This window comes from Cupressus sempervirens, chromosome 5, assembly GCF_028749045.1.
Source record: "Cupressus sempervirens isolate cs-2001-9-10 chromosome 5, ASM2874904v1, whole genome shotgun sequence".
Classification (NCBI taxonomy): Eukaryota; Viridiplantae; Streptophyta; class Pinopsida; order Cupressales; family Cupressaceae; genus Cupressus; species Cupressus sempervirens.
In genome coordinates this window covers 16556508-16581718 of record NC_143122.1, presented here as the reverse complement: position 1 = coordinate 16581718, position 25211 = coordinate 16556508, and the positions used below count along the sequence as shown (strand labels likewise).

The window sequence follows — 25211 nt, the reverse complement described above, 5'->3', positions numbered from 1 at the left end:
CATATTCTTTTGCATATCCGATAAAGGCATTAAGGGAGGCAAGGGTACCCAAATGCTTCTTCCTGATGGCAACCTTCCCCAATTCATCCAATCTCGATCCAAACTATGTCTCATTGACGTTCTCCTCTTTGATATCTTCAAAATCAAGTGCAACCTCAACATTGCTTATCATGGTTGAAATGGAAGTGTTAATGCCTGGGTTGTGCTGTGCAATCTCTTTCCGTATCTCTTCAAGTATCCTCAATCTGATGGTCAAGGCAACATACCAAGACTCCACTGTACTCATTCTTCCTTCATCCACCAACTTGGTTCTCTTGAAATATCTCTCAGGTAGCCCAATAACTACCCGTAGCCTGGGAATGGCTAAGTCCTTGATTGGAAGGAAATCCTTCCACTCCCTTTCAAATGTTTTGAATTTGTCTCTAATAACCACTAATGACTTGATTGCCAAGATAAAAGAAAGAAATTTCACCCATCTTGAATTATATCATTGACCCAATCTTTGATTTCGTACAGCTGAGCCGATATCTCTTCTATGTTGCTCCTGTTGTCTTGTGGAAGAGCTCCTTGATGCAACTGTTGGATATTCTGTCAATCTCTTCAATGCTTGTTTTTGGCCTCCAACTTTACAATTCTCTTGTTTGTCTTCCTCGACCTTTCTTTAATTGAAACCATGCCTTCTTGGATCTCCTCACACTCTATGTCATCCATGATTCTTCCCAAGTTATTCTCTACTATCTCATTTTCTTGGGCTACAATCTCATCCACTGCCTTCCTAACCTTTGGTATAGCGATTTGAACTTTTTAGTGACCCTCGTCATTGCTCTTGATTACTTTTGTCACCATTTTTGTAGTTTCTTTCAGTTTCTCACTATCTTCCTTTTCCATTAACCCTTGAATATCTTCAACTGTTCGGACAGTCACCACATCGCCTCTTGGCATAAGCATTTGCCTTAACCATAGTAGTGCAGTGCATCTCCCCAAATCTGGATTTGGTTCGACTAGCAATGCATCACCAACGGCCTCAGGCGCCTGGCTTATTTCCTCGATATCAATTGGCCTATCCTCTTCTTCACTATTGACTGTCATATCATCTCCATGTTGGTTCTCCGAGAGCGGAGAGTATTCGGTATTGTCACTATAACTAATTGATTCTGAATCAGAGCTCACCTCTACTGAGACCCTTTGTCCACTTGTATAAACCTCTTGGCTCCTAGCCTCAATTATGCTCTCCCTTGACGGTGCTGCATTCTGTGTCTTTGCTGGAGGCTCCTGATGCTCTTTACTTTTCTCAACCTCCAAATTTCTCTTCTTGCTCTTAATTGCTCTTTGTTGCTAGCTACCGCCCCCATCTTTCTGTCCGACTGATTTTGTTGGACCTTCTTTCTCCGGTTTCATCATCCCATAAGTAAGGCGTACCTTTCGACTTTCTAATTGCCTTAACTTCTCATTGTACCATTACTCAGTGTGTAGATCAATTGTCCTTGTAACTGCCTCTAAGGAAGAATCTTGATGATCATTCCAATCTGTTGGTCTGACTTTTTCTGCAGTAAAAATTTTTCAGTTAAACCATAGAAAAGTCAGATGTTCTATGTCTAAGTGAAGCATAGGGTTTTGGATAAACCATCTATAAGAAATAATCGCCATATAAGCCCTATATTCATCCCTATTCATAAATGGTCGGGGGCGAAATTTTCAAATTTCAAAAGAGGCGAATATGCTTTCATATTCCTTTTCCTTTCTCCCGGGTTACCTTTCTTCCTATTTGTCCCAACCGTCGGATCCGATTAGATCTACCGCTGGCGTTACCTCGCTATTGAGAGTTGCATGCTCATTAAGTATAGCGAGATAGCGAGTATTGAGTTTTTTTTAAGCGGTGGGACCATGAAGTGAAGATGCGGCGATCGGAGATTTGCTTATTAAATGTTTTATTGTGCAGGTACACTTTGCAATTCGCCATAAAAAAGGGGGGAGAGGGACCCACTAGAATATCTGACATCAGAGCCGGAATGTTGTTTTTTCCGGAAGTTCCGCCACCTCGCTATCGGAAAATTCAGGCACTTCACCGTTAGCAAAGTAGCGAGGCCACGTGAAAATCTAAAAATGATGACATTGCATCTTGCTTGTATCATAATTACACCAAGTGGCATGACCAGTCATAAATACCGTTGTCAGAATCAGTTTTAATTAACATAAGTAATTACTGGGTAACCCTTGCATTTTCCGGCACGGAATCCTTTTAAGTGCCGAAGCTCGCTACCTCGCTATCGGAAAATTGAGGCGCTTCACCGTTAGCGAGTTAGCGAGGCCCCGTAAAATGGCAAAAGATCGGCAAGATCTTTGATGACGTGTAATGACAGATGACTGTGATAAATTTTGACATGTGCCAGCTATGCAAAGATCCGATTCTCATTAATACCCATCTAACTAAATGTACAAGAAATCTTGAACGTCAGTTTGAAGTGGATCAACGGAGCTCGCTACCTCGCTATGAAGAGTTGCAAGGAAGATAATTACAGCGACATAGCGAGTTGGGCCCGCCGCCTTCTTTCTTAAGAAGTCCTGTAGCATATCTTTCGATCATTTCTTGATCCGATCAACGGTTGTCGCCGCCTCGTCATGGCAAGGTGCTTGTTCTTTATGCATAACGAAGTAGCGACATGCTGACACGTGTTCTCCGTCGTCAGTAGGTCTAAATGTAAGCGCCATCAAAAGAAAGAATTCTGTACGTGGCAAGCTCTCATTGGGTAAAATAACTGACATGGCAAATATAACTCCTAGTTGTTCTCTTTGTACCGCATGATCGTAGGATCCTTGAAGATCAACGGCGCAGTTTTAAATAAAAAATGTAGTGCCACTCTCTGTATTAATTAGACAAGAAAGCTTCGTCCGTGAGGAAAAACAGAGTATAATACAGAGAGATTGCATCAGTTTCATTTCACGCGAGAAAAGATTTGAAGCCATTCTTGTGCAGAAGCCATTACTGAAAGAAAAGCGTGCCAAGGTTGATAAAAAATTGTCAAGTTATCTGTTCACGGAAATTTTGCAGGAATACAAAGGAGAATTGAGACAGAATTCAAGTAAGTAAAACTGCCATCATCTTCGTGAGCTTTTAAGTTTTAAAAAGGATAGCCCAAGATGCCTCCTAAGAAGGGATTTACAGGTGCAGTAAACTACCTGGATAGAAATGTGCATGATGATTTGCTTGAGTTACTTCCTGAATCTACTGTAGAAACGGTGCAAGTTAAGAGGTTAACCTCACTCAACCCTAGGCTTAGGGTAGCTGATGGATTGTATGATAAGGGTAATTGGGTCCGGGATGCTCAAACTTCTCAAACTGGTTTGAGTTTATTCAAAAAATGGTTTGCGGAAAGGAAGTTATATGCCCCTCATGCCAATATATGGAATTTTGATCTTGGGAAGCTTGTTGTCCCCAGCGTGTTTATGGATTTTGACCTGCTTGAAGCTATAGCAAAAAACTATGACCAAGCCACTAAGGTAGTGAGAAGAATAGATGGTGAGGCTTTAGTTACCATCAGTCCCGAGGAGATTAGGAAGGTTTTCAGTCTGGGACCCCTCACCATGTATCATGTGCCCATTAATCTGATAGATTTAGAAAAAGAATATATATCCAAGAGGGATGTAGTTAGACAGGGTGCACTGAAAGCCCACATAGGCCGGATTGGAGGCCTTCCAACCATAACATCATCTTCTAAAGAACCCTTCAAGAAATCATGTTTTAATGCCAGGGCAGTGGAGATATATAGGACCCTGTGCAGAGTCTTCGGAGAGGGCGAAGAAGATTTTATTCCGGTGAGCTTCATGTATATGATCACCCAAATCTCTTCTTTTGGTGTGGAAATAATTTTTGATTTTGCATCTTACTTGGCAAATGAGATTCATCATGGATTGGTGGGGATTGCACAGGGCAAGGTGGAAAAGGTTTGGGGTTAGTATTCCTTACTGATGCATATGTTTCTTTTTAAAGGGGCCACTTATTTTGGTAAAGAAATGGTTTTGAATAGAGAACAAGAAGGGGAAGCACTGCCAGTCCAATTATGGAGTGCAGACATGACCTGGGAAGCAGAAAATGCTAGCTTCGTTAGATTTGATAGGCACTTTGCCTCCAAACTAAGGTGCCTCATATTGAGTGACAATCCCAGAATCCCTAAGGCATTAATGCACCTTGTCAGGCCTATGGACAAAACCCATAATCTAAAAGTCTCACATAATTGGGGAGATATTATCCCATATTCAGTCTCGACGGTCATCAGGGTCTATGGATTCAAAGGAACACCCCATGTGTTACCCTATCAGGTACCTTTAAAGGTAGGGATAGCTGAATTTTTGTGGCAGTTGGGAGGAGTGGAGGAGGCCTTTTTGCACAAAAGGGGGACAGGATCAATTTTTCCTACTTGTACTATAGCCCACCAGTTTGTGATAACTAAAGAAGGGTGGGTCTTTCTCCATAAAATTTTGGATCAATATAAAATGGCAGTGTCTCACTCTCGTTTTTGTGATACAGAAGGTTTCTTCAACTCTGCCCTTAGATTGAGAATCAAGCTTCGTCCAGTTCAGCATGAATTCTATTTTCCTGAAGATATAATAAGAAATGAATACTCTCTCCATGAGCAAGAAATAAAGAAAGAAAAATGGAGAGTCTATTCAAAAGTTTTGGAATTCATTAATTGTTTTGACAAAGATTTCAGTCCTCTTAGTAATGCTGCAAACATTGCAGATAAAATACATAAGCTCATGAGTACTTTCTCTGAGATAATGGAAGTAATGAATGAGAAAAAACAACATTTTATTAATTCTTTTCCAGATAAAGCCAGAGAAATTATGAGAAAATTGGGTTTTACCCCCAACATTGGAATAGGTCCACTGGTGGTACGGAAGAAAACAGGATATACTATTGTCCGACAGCAGGTGCCCGTTGTGCATAAAGAAAAACAGATAGTTGAATCCACCAACACTGTCCTAGAAGAAAGACCCCCTAAACCTTCCCCCAAAAGAAGGAGAATAATTAGGGAGGAAGAATCCCCTGATGAAAGTGGCTCACCTTCTCAAACCCCAATAAGAATTGAGGAAGAACAGCTCACCAATGAGCAATTCGAACAAATGGGGTCACAAGGAGAAATTTTTGTTACACAAGCAGAGATTGATGAAGGGAACCCTCAGGAACCCCCTGTACCAAGTTTTGAATTAACTACAGCAGATTTCAGAGGAAGGGAATTGGACCCTGTTTTGGAACAAGCCAGTCAGCATTTTTTGTCTGATAACAATTTTGTAAGATCTAGGGCTTTCCATCAGTTTGCGTGGAGAGTAAACATGCACATTTTTGAGCAAAGGTGCAATAATATGAGAGCAGAACATCCAGAAATGGATGAGACCTCCATTCAAAATCTAATAAAGGAACAAATGGTGCAAGAGTTCCAAAATATAACCCCTAATGAGGGAAGACAGATGGTAAAAAATGCTAATGTTTTATTATTGCCCAATTGGGACATTGCTAACGCATTAATTTTTAATTCTGTTTCAAATAATTTAGGACTCCAGGATCCAAATAAAGAGGAATTCTTGGGTACAGCGTTCAGCAATGATCAAGCTGCCCTTGTTATGTGGTCCCTGAGAAGAGGATCCAGAATTACTTCATCACAGCCTGATGATTCAGGATTAACAGGGAGTATCATTGTAAGAAGAGTTGCTGACACTTCAAATGTACAGGCAGCCCACATGAATGTGGATTATTCTAAATTTGCCCTGGCTACTGCTGAAAGAGGAGAGAGGGAAATGACTGATATGCATAATAAATATGAAATAGTGGTGGAAGCCTATAACCAAGAGGTAAAAAGGAGAATTGAGTTAGAAAATAGGGTATCTCAATTAGAAAAGGTACTTGGAAAGAGAAAAGTGGGAGAATCCAGTACACTAAGAATTGCATATCCCCCACAGTCATCTGTGGGATTAACCCCTATTATTGAGATACCTGACACCCCTGAAAGACCCCAATTCTATACTGCAGAGGAATTTGAAGCAGAAAAAACCAAATTACATGAGTGGCAGATAGAATTTAGAAATCAGCAGGAAGAGAAATGGAGGCAGGGTGTGACATATTTGAGGGATAAAATACAATGGTCAACTTTTTATGATCAGTTGACAAGGATTGTAACCCTCATGGATGAGTTAAATAAAGAAAAGAATGGACTAGATTCTCTTGCACAGAAGTGGAGACAGAGAAATAATGATGTTACAATTATTTGTATATCTACAGTTCAAATGCCTTATCATTAGGTTGAAAGGATTTTTGATTTATTGAATCAATTAGATAATTTTGAAAATAAAAGAGATTCTTTACAGAGGAAATTGATACTCTGTTTTTCAAAATATCTTGCTAAAAAATTCACCTTATTTCCTTGTGCCTTAGAATCTGTTGATACAGTAAAGGAAAAAGACAAATGGAAAAAGGAAATGGATGAATTATTCGATAATAGAATAACAAACATCATCAGTGAGACTGGCCATTGGTTTTGGGCAAAGACAAATGAAGAGCTGGTAAAAATACAATTATATTATGCTGATATAAGAAAAGAATTCGATGATTTAGAAGAAAATGCCAATTCTTTAATAAAGATACAAAGAGAAACCCTAAGTTTTGATTGGCCAGATGATGATACTTTTAACAAATGGAAAGATCAGTTTAGTGAACAGATGTCAGGAGATGATGACGAGGAAGATGTAAGAGTAATAGTTACTTTTGTAGTCAGCAATGATGACATAGAAAATCCCCAGGTTAAAGTGAGTTTGCATGTAACAGAAGATGATACATCACTTACAGACCTTATGGGTATGTACTCTGAAGATGAGGAATGATTGTGATAGCAGATCATAACAACCAAGAAGCATAACAGAAAGGGACCCGCCAAGAAGTGCTGTTGTAATCAACCTTTCTGTTATTCTTGTTTTTGTTTTTCAAAAGAAGGACACCTGTCACCTTCTGTAGCCTGAAGCTTGTTGCATCTCACATTATTTAAGTGAGATCCCAAGGCTAAAGATGGGTCCGAATTTGGTTTTCACTAAGTATTATGCTTAGTTCTGTTTTTGGTCCAAACATTTTGGGAAAGAAATTTATAGTATACTTTTTCTGTCAAAATTTCTGAGATATGGATGAATGTAGAAAGAACTGCGCTTCTTCTCTAAAGGTTTTTCTGGGTCTTTTGTAAAGGATATACCATTTTCAAAGGAAATGAATACAAATTATGAACTGTCCCCATATCTGTTCTTCTCTGAATTTTGTCTCCTTTTTTAATACTTAGCTACCTTGATGTTGTGTGAGTAAAAGCTTATGCAATTGATTGCAATTTAGTAAGATTGTACATCCATTTGTTATTGCTGTTAATTCAATGGATTAAGTAAAGGCTCTGATGAATGTGATGAGGTTGCTTGGGTGTTAATAAGGATTTTTGAATGATAAATTCTGGTAAGAATTGCTGATGAAAATTCGTTGCAAGGCAACAAATTAGATCTAAGAATTTACTTGACTCTGAATTCCCAATGGATTAGGCACTAATCGAAAGTATTTCAGCCAAAAGAGAAGTATATTATAACTAGCTTTTTTCAAAATACATCATAAAATCAATTTTCAATTATCTTTCCTGTAAGATTTTCAAAGTTGGCCAGCACTTGCCTGCATGGATTGTTTTAGCTTCATTTAGCCATTGTTGTTGGAAACATCTGCAGAGCTATAGAAGATTTCTTGGCCATATCTGTTCAAGGGATGTGTTTATCAGTTATTTACATATATGTTTGAGGATTTAGAGATGAGAATCAAAATGAAACTAAGAATAATTCTCATACAATTATTCCATCTTTGAACCATCCCCGGGTGCACCCGCCCTGGTTTTTACAGAGCCAAAAGAGTAGAAAACCGTCTAAGGTTTTGTTGGAGTTGGGCCCTAGTACTTTGCATATGCAAGTGATAATGAGAATTGGCTATTCTTTAGGTTGTGTATGTACTGATATCTAGGTACTAAGCCTTTTGTCGCCTAGTAGTTTTAGCACTGTTAACATCAAAATAAAACACCAACACAATCCACTCAACCCAATTCTGTTCCATCCACTGTATCATAATCTTCTCTTAGCACATTTTCATCATCTTCCAGCTGATCGAGAATATCAAGGCCTCTCCATTTGATTGACCTCATTACGCCCGCTGACAATCTTGAGAAAGCTAGCTTCCTCACATGAAAGTCATCCTGTGTATTGGCCCCAAAAATCTTCTATAGTAGGAATATGTTTGAATGTGTTCTCGTGAGATGCCTTGATAAGACCATTAGGATCAAATCCTTGTCTTGCTCTAGACCATCCTAGATGATATCATTCTAACTCCTTCGTAGTAGCTGCAAAGGTGACAGGATTGGAGCAAGTGTCATTACCTATTCCAAATAAGAAAGTAATCCCTGTCTCACCTTTAAGTTTCATCATCTTGTCATAATGCTCAAGTTGCCCGGTCAACTCCAAAACTATTCTGTCGAGTGGGTACCTTGGAAGTCTCTTGGGACAAACTGTACTTCCTGCTACTTTGATATATATGAATTGTGGAAATTGGATGAACCAACTCCCATACTTCTTAACTTTGGTTTCTGCTTCTGTTGAGAGCCTCCTAGTAGGTGTCCCTTGTAATATTCTTACCATCTTCATGCCAAAGGCATCATAAAACAACTTATAATCTTTGGTGCTGTGGAAGATGAAGCTGTGGATAGCACTCATGCACCAAACATTGCCTCGACCCATTGCCAATCACTCCTAAGGCCTCAAGTCCAGGATGTTCATATGGTCTCGCAATCAAATAGAAAAGGTAGGACCCCATGTAGAATTTCTTTTGAATTTGTATTGTCCTTAGTTGCAACACTAAATTTTCACTTATAATTCTAGCCCAATCAAACTTTCTCTTTACATTTTCAATTTCATCAATAAAATAGTACATTTAGTTCTCGAATTGCATACCTTGAGTCACGCCCATGATTCCGTTGAGAAGCACAATAAGGTCACCATACTCTGATTTGAATTCTGACCTGGTGAGCTTTGACGACTTGGTAACTCCTTTCTTGCCCTTGTGTAACCAATTCTACTTTAGATGAATGAAGTAGGCATCTTGATTATCCTGAAAGAACTTGGTTGTTTGATCCATCATTACCATTGTCATGCCTTTATGTTGAGGAATATTGAATACTTCTTCAATCACTTGTCTACTGATGTTAGCCAACACTCTCATCCCTTCATCAAAAATGATGGATTTGGTCACAATATCCGACCGAGGTGCACATTCCATTACCAATTCTAGACAAGGCAAGGTAGGAGGGAAATTCGCCGCGTGTACAATTCCACTCTTGTAGATCTTCTTTGCCATGGGGGATTTTCCTTCCTTCAATCTATCCTTCGACTGTTCCATGTTCACCGTGTCGATATTGGTGTCACTTATTCGTGTCATTTTTGACAAGAAGGTGGTCTTAAGTATCATGTCTTCTTTATCTTTTTTGGTATTTGTTCCCTTTGGGTTCTTGCTTGTACTAACATCCACCATCCTAAACACTTATTTCTGCCTCTTCGTTCTAAATGATATGGACTACACTTATAAATCTCCTAACTTCTTTCTATCGATGGAATCTAGCTTATTTCTGTCTCCCCAAATCCTATCTCTAGACTTATAATCACCTCTCCAGCCTAGGGGTGGGACCATAGTAACGAGAATCGCTCGAAAATCGCGTGAATCGGCGATTTAGCGATAAGATTCAAGGTGGGTGGTTTTTTTTGGAGTCGAGAATTGCCACACTCGATTTTTTTGGATGAATTGCATGAATCGCCGGTATCGGCAATTCATCAAAAAAATTGCATGAATTGGATGAAAAATCGGCAAGAAATCGCCCGCGGCCAAAAAAGTATGTAGTTGTAAATTTAAAAAAAATAATTTGTTTTTTTAACTTTCTTTTTGACCTATTCTCTTTGTTATAACCCTAAAGGGCCTTCTATTTGTTAAGCATGAGTAGAAGAGAGGAAAAGTGAGAGAGAAGAAGAGGCTTGAGCTGGAGCCTTGTTTTTATATTTTGTTTGCACTATATAGATATTGATAGTGATATTGAATCATTGATAGACATACGTTTCAAACTTTCATGGATCTTCATCTTAGATTTATACATACATTTATGATTTGATGTCTTATAGATCTTCATGATTTCATCTTACATACATTCTATGATTTGAATCATTATGATCATTTGATTTTTATTTACTTCAGCTAGCCTACAATTTACATTTTAGTACATAATGATAACATAGTTACATATGTGATGGATTTTATGTTTCATGTTTATGTATGTTAAGTTTTAACTTCTATTTGATGATGTTATAGTGTGTTTAAGTTATATTCAATAAAGGGTGCATGAAATAAGTCTTAAATTGTTAAAATCTCTACATTTGAAGGGTTTTTTCAAATTTGCCGATTCATTGCTGATTCACCGGCGATTCACCCCCGATTCACGATTCGATTCGGCCATGCCGATTCCGATACGATTCCGATTCTCGTTACTTTGGGTGGGACCACCACTTATTTCTGTCTCTTTGTTACCTTAGGATGGACTACACTTACATCTCCCAACTTCAATCCTAGGGTGGTCTAGCTTATTTCTGCCTCTCCAAGTGTCCTATCATGAAATCTACACTTATATCTCCCAACTTCAGCGTATCAATGGAGACGATGAAGTGGTGGATGAATAGTGTAAGAAGAAGATAAGGGAAACGAACCAAGCAAGAATAAGGAATAAAATCCGCCTTTAAAACCATCTTCACCTCTAAAGATGAACGCAAATCTTAACTTAAATCAGCCTTCTACCAACAATCGGGCCTTTTCAAATTCAGATCTGATCTCAGAAATTTCATTCCCCCTCCAAAATGTGATGCCCTAGCAAATGGATTACTTGCAAAAATCTGCTCCTTTCACCAAATTTCGACCTCCTTGCCAAAATTGCCCAACTAGAAGGAAAATCGCTGCCCTAGGGCAGAAAGTCTGCTCCAAATCAGAATTTTGCCCTTCTAAATTTGCCACACTTGCAAAAATCAGACCTCAAAGTAACTTGTCTCTCCACCAAACAAAATTGCCCCAGGTGAGAGAAAAAAGTTGCTGCCCTAGGAGGAAAATCATACATAAAAAATCATCCAATCTTGCCTAAAATCAGATCGCCCCCCACAAATTTTCCTTAGGACAGAAATTGCCCAGCCTCTAGGAAGAAATTCGCTGCCAAAAAATGGAAATCCTCAAGCCAAAATTGCTGCCAAAGGAGAAATTCGCCTAGCTAGAAGAAATCGCTCAACACCAAGCAAGACGAGTGGAAATGGAATGAGGAAATAAGAGGGGGGAAGCCCCTTCTTATATCCTCCTGTTGACCTCTAGAGTGGGCTGACCTGCTTGGAGGGAAACAAAAACTTAAGTTAAACCCCCCAAAATGGCCCAATTTTAAATAAAACACGAAAATAAGTAAGCCCCATAGTGAAATTGACCCTTTTAATTTTGCCAGTTTGACCCAGAATTGCAAAATAGAAAAAAAGTAAGTCTAGGAGATGTCAAAATTTTCCTTTAACAACATTTTGGCAATTAAAATATTATTAACATTGAATCTAGCAAGCCAAAATCAATTTTCAATTCCAAACTACCAATTTCCTTTAACATTTCTAAAATCCACTAGGCAAAATTTCAACCAAATTAATGAGATTTTGCAATTTAATCCAATTTCAATTTTGCAATACAATTTCAATTTTTTTTAACAAAATAAATCCTTTTCCTAGTAATCGAAATTCAAACTCTAAATTCAGTTTCACTATCAAAATTTCTTTTCACCGAAAAATTTAAAGATTTTTGAAAATGATTAAATCTAAAATTCATTTTGAAAATGTTCAAGCTTGTTCAATTAAATCAAATTTTCAAAATCTGTCTAAGTCCAAAATTTGCAATTTTATCTTGCTAGATATTGTTTTAGCCATCGAAAAAAATTGTTGCTGTTGAAATCTGTTAGGCCTAAGGACGAAATTACATGTTTTGGAAAATCTAGTTTCGCACCAGATGAAAACAAATCAAATCCGCTCTTGGCTCGAAGGCGTCCAAGGTGTAAAATCGCCAATTCAAAAACCTTGAGATAACTCCAGATTTTGCTACGGCAACCGAAAAATTCCCAACACCTGTGAAAATTACCAAGGCTTGCCCTAAAAAGGGGGTCCCCAAAGATTTTGGGGCGATGGTGTGAAAACCTCACAACAAGGACTATCTCCAAATTTTGCAAAAAAAGTTATGGTGGGGATGGCAAATTGACGTCCCTGTGTCCCCGTAGTGTACCACAAATAGTAGGTCAAAAAACTCTGGGGATGTGTCCCCTTGGAACATAGAAAAAAATTATAGTCATCATGGCAATGGAAACAGGCAGGATACAACTTACACTTCCTATCAGGGTGCATGCTACTGCAGAACTATGCTCTAAAATTGACTTTGAAGCTGTCCCTATTGTACCAAAAGACCCCAAAAAATCTGCTGTAACATTATTCATTTACACATTAAATTGACATGGCTATGCACAGTAACATAAAAGGACTATACTAGAAAACAACAGAGCATGGAACTGTCTATAGGAAGTAGAGATTAGTATCGCAGGCTTTGGCATCCTTTCCTACTCAATCCCTCTGTTATTATGAAGTTGAGGAGAGCTGTCAAAATCTGGTCAGTCGTAAACTTGTAGATCTTCCCTTATATCAGCCACTTCACAAGCAATTGTGTTCTGAGTAGAGATTCTAAAGTGATATATTCCTCAATGAAGAGCGTAAAGGCATCCTAAAGCATGGCCTTCAGCATCTAATAATACAGTTTATATTTTTACATGGTGTTATCCTGTTTAATCTCAACACTGTCTAGAATTTCTCCTCAAGTATTTGCGGTCCATGAAGGCCATCAAATTTAATTTTTACTTGTTTCCTTCCCCAGAGCCTTAGCATAGTGGAAAACAAAGTTAACCTTATCTTCTCAGACTCCACCAATCTTGCTGGACAATGATTTCCTATAAAAGTGATGTCAAAGTTGAATTATCCAGCTTTGTTTGGTTTCCCACTGTTTGAGGTATTTGTGTATCTCATTTTTTAATATCCTCTTCTCTCCTCCTCACCATCTTCCCTTTGAAGAATCCCAAGAGTTTCATCTCTAGAAATGAAATATTGGCTTCATAAAAGATAGCATTTTACTTTCTCTAGGAAGATTCCTTTATTTTATTATGTTCAAATCAGTGAAGGAATAAAGGCTTTACAAACTTCCTGGCTTAACCTTTATTTTAATGCAGAAGTTGTGCTGTTTTCCATTCTAACACAGCTTTTATTTCTATCAGTTATTTGGCTGGAAATGCTTGGATTAGCAAGTGAATTACACCACTGATGGCTGGAGAGCCCACATTGGCAGAGCATGTGATCAACAGTGTTCTTCTTTTACGCACATTATGCCATAGCTAACAATGCAATCTGTTTCCTCTGCTTATCTTGTGTGAACTGGGACAAGCCAGCTACATTCTTGTAGCTGGCTTACTTTTAGATTTGGGCCATGCTTACTTTTACATATCCCCATTCTTTTATAGCTCAGATCAGGCCTGCCAGCTGAAAGTATGCAGTATTGCTCTACTTCATTGGTTTCTAACTTAAAGCTGACATGTATTTTTGTCTTTATTCTGATCTTTATCTTTAATACTCATTTAGATGTCCTCTCTTGGAGATTTACTACTATTTTAATATTCCTTGTTGATCACTAAAAGTTTTCTATGAAAATCAATCTATATGCCAATATGCTATGAGATTATTGTTTGAGATTTTGGAGATCTCTAGTATGAAGTTCTCTAAGCGTAATTCATCAAATATGGTGTAGATTCCCCTGCTTTTCCCTTCAAACGATCTTCAATGAGATGGCATGCTCAATTTTTCCTCAAGCATAGAATGGATTATAGTCACAAATTGTAAATTGGTCATGCTTGTGTGTACCATAATATTAACAGGTGAGTGAATAAAGAAATGCCATATTTTTTCTATGCATGATGGAACTGACCTTTGTATGTAATAATTTTTCTCCAGTGCATATATTCTTTTGTTTACCTTGCTCTTGTGGTCAACCTTGACATCGAGATCTTCCTCCTGTTTGATATGATTTGTTTGAGGATATCCAGTGTTATTTGGGGATAGTATGATATGCTCTATTGAGTTATTGTTATTGTATCTCTCCATTTGGCATGATATGAGAAGATATTTGCAGAAAGTTTTCTTTCATTGAATATTAAATTATTTTTCCTATTTCCTTCTTGTCAATGTGAACATCCTAATATTGTTTGTAGTTTAATATGAATGGATGTGTACGTGTGTGTATTGATGTTATCTTGAACTTGGTACGATTACATCACATTGTACATTATTTCAATCTCACATTTCCATGCAGTTAAATTATTCGTCTCAAATTGGTAAATCCTTTTCTCTTTTGAAGTATGCATCATTTAATTTCTAGTTTCCTTTTGATTTGAATGTTACAGTTCTTGTGGGATGCTGATTAATGGACATTTGCTGGGAAAGGATGAACAAATTTCCCTTGAAAATGGAAACGAAATCATTTTTGGCTCTGAAAGAAATGGTAAATATGCTTTACATATATTATAATGGCTTTAGGGTGTAGCAGTGCTTTTGATGAACACAATCTCTGTTGACCTGTAACAACAATAACAAGGAACATATCATTTCTTTATATAACATGAAATACTACTGATGAGCTAAAAGTTAAATGTAGAAGAAATTTTGTTCTGGGAACAATATTACAAATGCTACTATCAATTTGGATTTAATTAGAAGGTTCTGAACACAGATTATTTTCTCATAGATCTAATATGGTAGATAGAAATTGCCTTCGTTGTTTGGAGCTGGTACTAATATTCATGTATTAAGTCTTTGTCTACATAAAATTTCTTGAGCTCTAATTGTAGTTTTACAACTCCTGTTATTGTAGTGTATTTTTGCATGCCTTCTAAGTTCTGTCCGCATGATTTTGATATAGGTGCTCAAAAATGATATAAGGTGTGTTCCAGTGAATGTTGTGGTTATTAAGGGAAGGTTACTAGGGGAATTTTAATGGAAGAGCGTGGTTCTGATTTGAACTTATTTAATCATATCTGCTCTTCCTATTGTCAGAATTGTGTTGATTTTTTAATTAATCAAACAGCCGCAAGCTCATAGTTTTGGTTTCTTATTTTGTTTTTTCACTAACGTATAAATGTTTAAACATTAGAAGACATAAGGATAGCTGGGTACACTTCTAGTAATGAACCTGGTTATCATTACCTAGTAAAAGTTGAAGATTGCTGATGATATTGAATAGTGTCATCAAAATAAAGGGTATTAATAGGTCTGCTTGTGTTTGTTTGTTCGTCACATAGAAGGAAGGAAGGAAGGAAAGACCATGGAATTAAGTTGGGCATTATTAGGTAGCACGGTTGGTTTTGATACTGTTAATTACTGATTTGGAGATTTTGTGGAATTTAGTTTGGTGATACTATAAGCCATAGAACATGGTTTGGTGTTAGGGAGTTGAGATGGGCATTACTTAATCCAGTTGAGATCATTTTGCATTATGGAAGACCATGGAATTTGCTTGCATGTCATGCAAGAGCATGAGATTGTGTTTTTGTTAGAAAGTAAAGTCCACCAAGATAACTGGGGGAGGGGGCGGGCGAGGGGGGGTTGAATTAGCTATCCAACTATTAAAACATTTATCAACCTTATTAATCCTTAAGCATGTGATCAATATAATCAGCAACCATAAGAAGATACTTATACACAATAATACAAGATATGTTAACTAGGGAAACCCTTGATTAGAGAGAAAACCCTGGTAGGGATGGTACCCACAAAATGATGTACTAATATAAAAGTTCCTTGTTAGAGGATGGACTCTATTAGGAGCCACTGAAATACATTTAGTAGATATCAGTCCCTGTTAGGAGAGTTTGAATCCCTATTAAGAGATTCTAACCCTATTAGGATTTGTAGAAGGCAGATGAACCCACTGTCCAAATAGCTTCAGGGGCAAGACCACCAAACTCACTGTCTAGTTGGTCTCTGTATTATTCCTTCCAGAATAATAGAAATGTATAGCTTCTTTGTCCTTTGACCAAACTTCTCCTCTTCTGATCTCGATACAAGATCACCAACTTCGCATCCAATAATTCCTTGGATCGCTTACTCACATTTACCAAATACTTTGCATATCACTTCACAAATTCACACTTCAACAAAAGAAAAATAACCTTCCTTTATACCTTATCCTCAAAATAATTCTTTGAGTCGGCCTTGAGGCTTTCTCAATTAATTATAATCGGACCTCATTAAGATATTACAAAACATTGCATCTTTTCGCAATTACAAATTATTGTCGGCTCACAGTCTTTACAACTTCTCACATGTACGACCTCATACCTTGCGCACTCGTTGATGTCATCATAAGGCTGTCTACTGTCACTGTCTAACTTCGCTTATCATGATTCTATCCCTATTAAGAGATACAAAATCAATCATTAGAAACCACTTATCAGATACTCTGTCTGCTTACTGTCTTCTGTAAATCAAATGTATCTTCTGCATGTCTTCAACTCTCTGTATGTGCACTTATCCATGCCATTAGCATACAATGTACAACACATCCTTAACTGCACTTGACCTGATCATCAACACACAGTCCATACGACCTTGTTCTTTATTTTTTATAATGCTAGTCTCATAGAAACAATGCTATTTTTGACATCAATGACAAGCACAGTCATGAATGCAACATGTTAATCATGCTAACAATCTCTCAATTGTTCTAGCAATGCTTAGGTACTCCCCCAAAGGAATACCATCAGCATTCATGCTAACAGTTTTGTGGTACCACTAATAATAGCCCTTATCTTCCTTTTCGATCAACTTGGCAACATATATGCATGCAAAAATAATAGCTGTAGACAACAAAGGCATTGCATTTAAATTGAACAAATGAACATGTAAAAATCTTTAACTGTATACATTCCAAACAAAACCATCTTTCATCACAAACTAAGTTGTTGGTTTTGGTATGGGGGCTGGCATGGGTACAGGTATGGGGATTTGTTACGTTGTTACGATTGTTTTCCTTGGGTACATTGTGGTTGGGTACAGCTGTAATGTAGTGTGTGCATGTGTTGGGGGGGATTGGGTGTGCTACAAATTCATGAATACATTTGATATATCATATAATAAATATATTTAATAATAATGCTATTTGAATCTTTGATAGTATAATACTTCATTGCTGCCCAATGATATTGGGATGGCCTTAAAGATAATTGTTTAAGTTGTTACTTTTGGTATTTGTTAGCCACACTTTAGTCATTTAGAATAATACTTCGTGTTTTGTTTTTCATGGCAATGTAATTACGAATGGTTCTTAGGCAATTACAGGAAGTTGTAGGAATTGACAGTTGGTATGCTCAACCAACCATCGAGTGTACCTATCCACTTCGTGTGAAAACATATCCCTATAGGGAGTAAACAATTTGGTGTCATTGCCAGATTGAATCTAAATGTTTGAGGTAAGGCAAAATAGGTGGCATGTTGGAATAATGGGCTGCACTTTAATCAACAAATACTAGTGATTGGCAACAATGTTGAGGACAATAGGGATGTCATATCCCCTTCTCAGCTTTAGTGTTTTGGCGCTAGTTTAATCTATCTCCACATTTGGATAGATTAATGACATTAGCTAACAGGATGCCTACCAATCACATCAGAGGTTTTATTTTATATACTTCAGTATTTTATTAAAGTGTGTGGATAAGTCACTTTATGTTATTAAGTTATTATCTTTATAAAAGTGACTTAAGTGACTACAGGACGGAAATTGTGTTTTATCCCACATTACTTGCTTCATTGTTTTTCCCTCACAACGAGGTTATAAAAGAAGAGCTTACATTGGGATTTGGACACACAAGAAGTTTATGAAATCAATACACTTCATATTCTGGTTGCTTTAATGTGACTGGTCTGAACTCTGAGGACGAAACCCTTCGTGTTTAGTTGCAGGGAAGATTGGAAGTCACCGCAATCTTGTCTTTGAAGAAAAACACTCTACAGGCAGAAGTCAGCTAATGAAGAGGGACTACAAGTAAGTTGGTTTCTTCTACAGTGAACTTACATTGCAGTATTTAGAGTATAAGGACTTGAGCAGTGTATAGTCGGTAGTGAATATAAATTCAGTCATGAAGCTGTAGGTGGAACTTACTAGTCTGCTACACTCTTTACCTTAGTTGAATACTATATGGTCAAATTTTTCAAAAACGGGCTGAAAGTCTTTCCATGGCAGACCTACAATAAACTTGGAGAAGTAAGGAAGGAGGCCGTTGACAGTCAGAAGCAACAGTTGAACGACCAAGGCAGTAGGAGCTGGGTCTCACGTGGTGAACTCGACATTGATATGAAATCGCAGACGTGCGGCTGAGTTAGCACTCCACGGGTGGAGCCGTCGCCATTACCAACTCACGAGTTAGAAGTTTAGATGTTGTTGATAGTAGTTGAGCAGGAATAAGGAGATTGTAAGGTCATGTGCGAGAGCAGACCAAGAACAGGTAGCATTTCCATTGCACGGGTCTGTACACCTTGCTTAGAACATTTGTGTTACTCAACCTTACCAACGTGGGTGGACTGTTACATACATAGAACATGGCACGTAAGTCTATGTTGTAAAGATTGTTTGGGCGTAACTCTTACTATTTAAATTTATTATTTACCTTGGGTCAAGTTGAGCATAGTAACCATTGCTTTCTTGAGTTTGTGAACTGAATGCATAAGTTCTGAATAGAAATCTATAGTTTTCATGAAAACTGTTTGTTATAATGCCTCTATGCTCAGTTTTAGTTAATTTTTCAGAATGGGTGGAGGTTACTACAGTGATTGTAAATCATAAAAGGGTTATCTGAGAACTGTTTAACGAAATTACTCTTAGCTACACATTCAGCTTCTGATTAAAATTTTAAGTTGGATTATTACAAGGGAAGAGACTTGAGAAGATCAGTTGATAGAGAATTTGGTTCAGGCATGGAAATCTTGCTTGATCAGTATGTGTAGTGGGGGCTTGGGAGAGAGAGGTCCTAGTTGTCAGGGTACATGCCAAAGTCACAGTGAACACTCAATTGTATGGGGTTTTGGTATGCTGGTACAACTGTTTTCCTTGGGTACATTGTGGTTGGATACAACTGTAATGTACTGTGTGCATGTGTTGGGGGGGGGGATTGGGTTTGCTACAAATTTATGAATACATTTGATATATCATATAATATATATATTTTTAATAATAATGATATTTGAATCTTTGATAGTATAATACTTCATCGCTGCCCAATGATATTGGGATGGCCTTAAAGATAATTGTTTAAGTTGTTACTTTTGGTCTCTGTTAGCTATGCTTTAGTCATTCAGAATAATACTTTGTGTTTTTTTTTTCATGGCAATGTAATTACGAATGGTTCTTAGGCAATTACAGGAAGTAGGAATCGATAGTTGGCATGCTCTACCAACGATCGAGTGTTTTGAACCTATCCACTTACTTTGTGTGAAAACATATCCCTATAGGGAGTAAACAAATTGGTATCGTTGCCAGATTGAATTTGAATGTTTGAGGAAAGGCAAATTAGGTGGTATGTTGGAATAATGGGATGCACTTTAATCAACAAATACTAGTGATTGATAGTGATGTTGAGGACAACAGGGAAGAGACTTGAGAAAATCAGTTGATAGAGAATTTGGTTCAGGTGTGGAAATCTTGCTTGACCAGTACGTGTAGTGCGGGCTTGGGAGAGAGCGGTTGTAGTTGTCAGGGTACATGCCAAACTCACAATGAACACTCAATTGTATGATCTTCTGGGATTCCTTCCAAGATTGTTTGCTAGCAACTTGATCAAATCCCAAGAACGGTGTGAGATGAGGCAGCTGTAACAACGCAAACAACAAATACTACAATGGTATGAGGACAGGAAGTAGAGGGAGGAGGGTGACACAATTAGATGTCATAGTGCTAATTATGAATCTCATAGTTGGAAAACTCGCCAAAGCCAAGAACTCACCAAGGCCTGAAAAATAAATTTAGGGAAAACTTGGCCATTTTTGGCAAAAAACTCAGCAAAAAACTCAGGAACTAAAAAATTGCTTCAATTTAATTAGAAATGCATTTTTTTGTAAAATTCAATGAGAAGATGCATCAAATGAGTCAATATATGAGAAGACAAATGAAACAAGCTTAGTCTAGATATAGTTAAACACAAAGTGGATAAAAAATTACGTTCTCTTGAGGTGATGGCTAGAAGAAAACTAGTAAATAATTTATGTAAATCGAAAAGTAAATGCATTATACCAATTACATCTTCCTCTTCCCAAATCTAGTTAAAAACTAAGGGAGAGGTAGAACTAGAGGGTCTAGTCCTAGTAGTCTGCATTGGTCATGACTATGCCTTCTCGCTTGGTATGTCTTAATCTGTGGCTCATCCTCCATCCTAGATGTATCTCTGCCTCTAGCTTCTCCTAGCACTAGAAATAATTACTCATTCAACTTAATGTCATCTAGTGTGAAACCGAATCCACCCCCTCCTCCACAACCTCTCCAAATCATTGATGTCATCCTCTACTCGCCTCAAATCTGCTTCAAATCGATAAAAATCATCTTGCAAGTGTTTGGAAGATTATTTTCCCCCTCTTAGCAAAATGCAAATGAAGAAATGAGAAATGCAATTACTTTGGGTTGTTCTTTGCCTTCATTTGCTGTTATAAAACTACAACCAGGTTTTTAACAAAAAAATGCTCAATTTTTGGAAGGCAAGTACTTGATGAGTTTTTGCCAAAAAATTGACAATTTTCTGGCACTAGTGAAAGTTATAAAAACTTGCCCAGCCAAAAATTTGGTCAGTTTTTGCAACTCAAAGAGTACTCTGTCAGTAGTACATCTATAATTCTAATAATTAATGTCACTTCTGCCAAATAAGGACAAAAGGAAACATACTAGGAGAGAGATAGAAGAAGAGAAATATGGGGAAGCATCCGTTAAAAGACCTCTACAAACAGAGAGTAGAATGATAGGCGATGATGGTTGTAGAGATTCGTCGAGGACTCTCGAAGTCCACTATGAAGTAGAAGTGGAGTGTTAACTGAAGTTAGATTGGTGGGAGGCGGAGACCGACTGGTAGATAAGGGAGAACACAACCTAGAAGGCAAGAGTGAGAGTAAATTGCGATAAACCTACCACTCCTTGACGAGGTAAGAGAGGACCTTTCCAACCAGGAGAGCAATCCTTAAGTACAAGTAGTGATCGACGAGGAGAGTTCAAAGTCTGATTCTATAAGGAGCAAATTGTCTCTGCCCTTTGCACGAGACAAAGACAACAAAGAAAGAAACATCCAGAGGGAAGTAGCAAAATTATTTGAAAACAATTTATTGGGCATTGAGAACTTGGTCATATTAGGGAACCAAGGAAAGGGGGGCCAAAATCAAAAGCTTTGGGGAGAAATGAGTACTTATAGGAAGGAGGTATCTAAGGTGTTGTAATATCCCCGTCATAAAATAAATGTAATTAATTAAACCTTGTTATTGGGCTAATTGATTTAATATATCTCGGGCCTATTTTGTTTTTATTTGTTTCTAAAGGTAGTTTGGGTTGTAAGCTATCTTTGTACACCCTTGGAAGGTTTTTCCCGACGGGTATTTAAGGACTTGTAGGTAGTAGTAGGCATGCTTTTGGATTGTTTCTATGTACTGTGAATTCCTATTGGAGTTTTGGATTGTTCACCATTTCAGAAGTGAAAGATCTTCCCTATTCGGCCCGTGCGGTTTCGGTGGGATTCAACCCTCACCCTATTCCATTGTTGCATGTAATACTTCACTCAAATCTGGCAAATCGGAACACCATCATATTGCAAATTGGAGAAATAAAGTGTATCCAATTGATCAACTCTCTTGTGTTTGGGCAAATTACATCTCTGGCAACGTTTTTGTGTTCATTTCCATTAAATCTCTCTGTGTCCATATTGTAATATCCTCCCCTGATTTGAACTTTGACTTGTAGAAATTTAACTTAAGGAATATTGTCAAACACTTTGTATGCAAACTCATAAAGCTGATTTCCTCAATAAATTGCTTTCCAATGAGTAGATTTACGAACAACTATGAAGTGACATTAAAATGCATAATACACATCATAACATTTTCACAAACACTTGGCACACATTCAACAGTAAATAAAAAATCTGGAAACTCTTTCAATCTGCTGATAAAGGGTGATTTTTAAATGTAGATGTGCACTTACAGCTGCCTTAAAGGCTGCAACAACTATTCAGACTTGTATTCAACAATTATTATGCAAAGTATCAAAATTTGACACAAGAAACCTGGAATTAGTTGCCGTAGTATTTTGCCGATGTAGTCGGCAGCCTTCCAAACTTCTAATCAGCCGGAAAAATAAGTAAACTTGATATCAACACTGTTCACGCCGTACTGTAGCAAAATACTGTTCATGCCGACTGTAGCAAAATACTGTTCATGCGGCACTATAGCAATAACTAACTTCAGATCTGCACCTCAAACCCTTGTAAATTTCTTTATGCGAACGCCCCAAATGAAACTCAGTGTGTTTCTTGAAGTGAAAACACCCTTGATCCTCCTGACTGTGTCTTCCAACAGCGAAGAGAATGCTAGCAAAGAGGGATTCCGTCCTCCAAGCCCGATAATCAGATATCCAGCAACATAACATTAATCTTCATCCAAGCATACAAAAAAAAAAGCTCTTCCATTTCTTTTATAGTGCTCTCACAAGAGCTCAATCCTTCGTTTTCTCAATGTGGGATAAAACATAACTCCCTTTATGTACCTTATGTCTCCAATGTGTTATAAAAATAAAGGGAACTCTTTTAATTTAAATATTTCCCACAAACTATAGTCTATGCATTAATAAAGTTAAATATTTAAATTTAACTTTATAAAATGGCTTTATCAATGCATAACAAATCTTATCAATGATAAATAAGTTTTTCTGTCGATTTTAAACAATTACCATCGACATACCACTGTGACTGAATGTCCAGCCATGTCCAAGATGACTTACTATAAATAGTAAGTATGCCCAAAGTTGCCTCAGAACCCCTCAGAAAGACCTGCAACTGAAACTGTCTAGGCCAAATGGCCTCTAAGCCCCTTTAATGTCCTAGTTAGCCTACGAGACTGTGGGGAAATAGGCTAACGACAACATCATGCTATGAATGCTAGAAAGGGGACATTACAGTCCGCCCTTCCCAAAATTGCTTGTCCTCAAGCAATTTCAACTTTGGATGCTGCAATATCTGCTCATTTTCCCAAGTAGCATCCTCGACAGGTAGGTTCCTCCACTTCACTAGATACTCCCTGATAGTCCTCCTGCGAAGCACCCTCTCCCTGGAGTCAAGTATGGCCTCGGGAACCAAGATAAGCTTTCCCTCATCATCAAGAGGTGGCAATACTACTGAAGGCACCACATTGTGACCCAATGCCTTCTTAAGGCGTGACACATGGAACACATTATGCACTTTACTGTCTGCAGGCAACTCCAACTCATAAGCTACTTTGCCCACTCTCCTGATTACTTTGAACGGTCCATAGTAGCGTGGTTTCAATTTCTCTGCTCCACTCTTCTTGAGAGAGGACTGTCTATACGGCTGTAACATGAGGTACACCATATCTCCCACCTCAAAAGACCTCTCAACCCTGTGCTGATCAGCATATTGCTTCTGTTGATTTTGTGCTTTTTGCAAATTTTCCTTTAAGGATCGCATAATGTCCTGACACTCCTGCAAAGTATCGTTGGCCTTAGGCACCCTGCTGTCCCCAAATAACAAATCCAAAAAATTAGGAGCATCATACCCGTACAGTGCCATAAAAGGGGACATTTGAATAGACATATGGAAAGAGGTATTATAGCAGTATTCCCCTAGATGTAGCCACTTCACCCAAGCCTTCTGCTCTCCTGCAATGTAGTTTCGAAGGTACCCCTCAACCCATTTGTTCACTATCTCTGTCTGCCCATTAGTTTGGGGGTGGTAGCTGGTACTTGGAGTGAGCTCTGTTCCACATAACCTGAACAACTCCTGCCAAAAGTGGCTCATAAATCTGCTGTCTCTGTCACTGACTATGCTCCGTGGTATCCCATGTAGTCTGAATACCTCTCGAAAAAATAGTTCTGCTGTTTGTGCTGCTGAATATGTAGACGAAATTGCAAAGAAATGTGCAAATTTCGTCAATCTGCCTACCACAACAAAGATACAATCCCGACCCTGTGCCTTGGGGAGGCCTGTGATAAAATCCATGGAAATGCTATCCCACTTCTTCTTTGGTATGGGTAGGGGCTGTAGTAAACCACCCGGAAAAGAATGTTCTTGTTTGTTCTGCTGACACACAGGGCATTTCCTCACAAACTGAAGCACCTCTGATTTGAGTCCTTTCCAAGTGAAGCGCTCTCTCACCTGTCGATATGTCTTAAAGAATCCGGGATGTCCTGCCATTGGTGAATCATGATATGCCCTCAAAATCTTCTGCTTCATAACAGACCCGGGTACTAAATAAATCCTTTCCTTGTAGATGATCAGATCATTTACGACAGTGTATCGACTATCTTGAATAGCTCCCTCAATAATGCTAGATGCCCAACTATCCTTAGCATATTCTGCCAAGATCATCTCTCTCCAATCATCCATGACTATCCCAACAGCAAGCAAATGAGGCCTTCTAGATAAAGCATCTGCAACAATATTTTTCTTCCCTTTGACATAGTCTATGTCGAAATCATAGGCCTGTAATTTACTCACCCATTTCTGTTGCCTGTCATTAAGGTCCTGTCCAAGGAAATGTTTCAAGCTATTGTGATCTGTTTTTACTGTGAACCGGCTTCCCACTAAGTACTGCCTGAACTTAGCTAGCACGTGCATGATTGCTAGCATCTCTTTGTCGTAGATGTTGTAGGTTCTCTCCACACCTCGTAATTTTCTACTCTCATATGCGATGGGATGTTTGTCTTGCATGAGAACAACTCCTATGCCCTCTCCCGAGGCATCACACTGCAACTCAAAGGGCCTGGTGAA

The 25211-nt window shown here is 38.1% G+C and overlaps 1 protein-coding gene across 3 annotated transcripts in view; it reads left to right on the top strand.

Moving 5' to 3' along the window:
* LOC149554385 (RING/U-box superfamily protein) overlaps positions 1 to 25211 on the top strand; it is a 208109-nt gene that overhangs the window by 51762 nt on the left and 131136 nt on the right. For all 3 annotated transcript variants that reach the window (XM_089828460.1, XM_089828462.1, XM_089828461.1), the window contains exon 3: positions 14595 to 14692. In XM_089828460.1, the coding sequence (XP_089684586.1) occupies positions 14595 to 14692 (98 nt within the window). The remainder of the gene's footprint in view (positions 1 to 14594; positions 14693 to 25211) is intronic.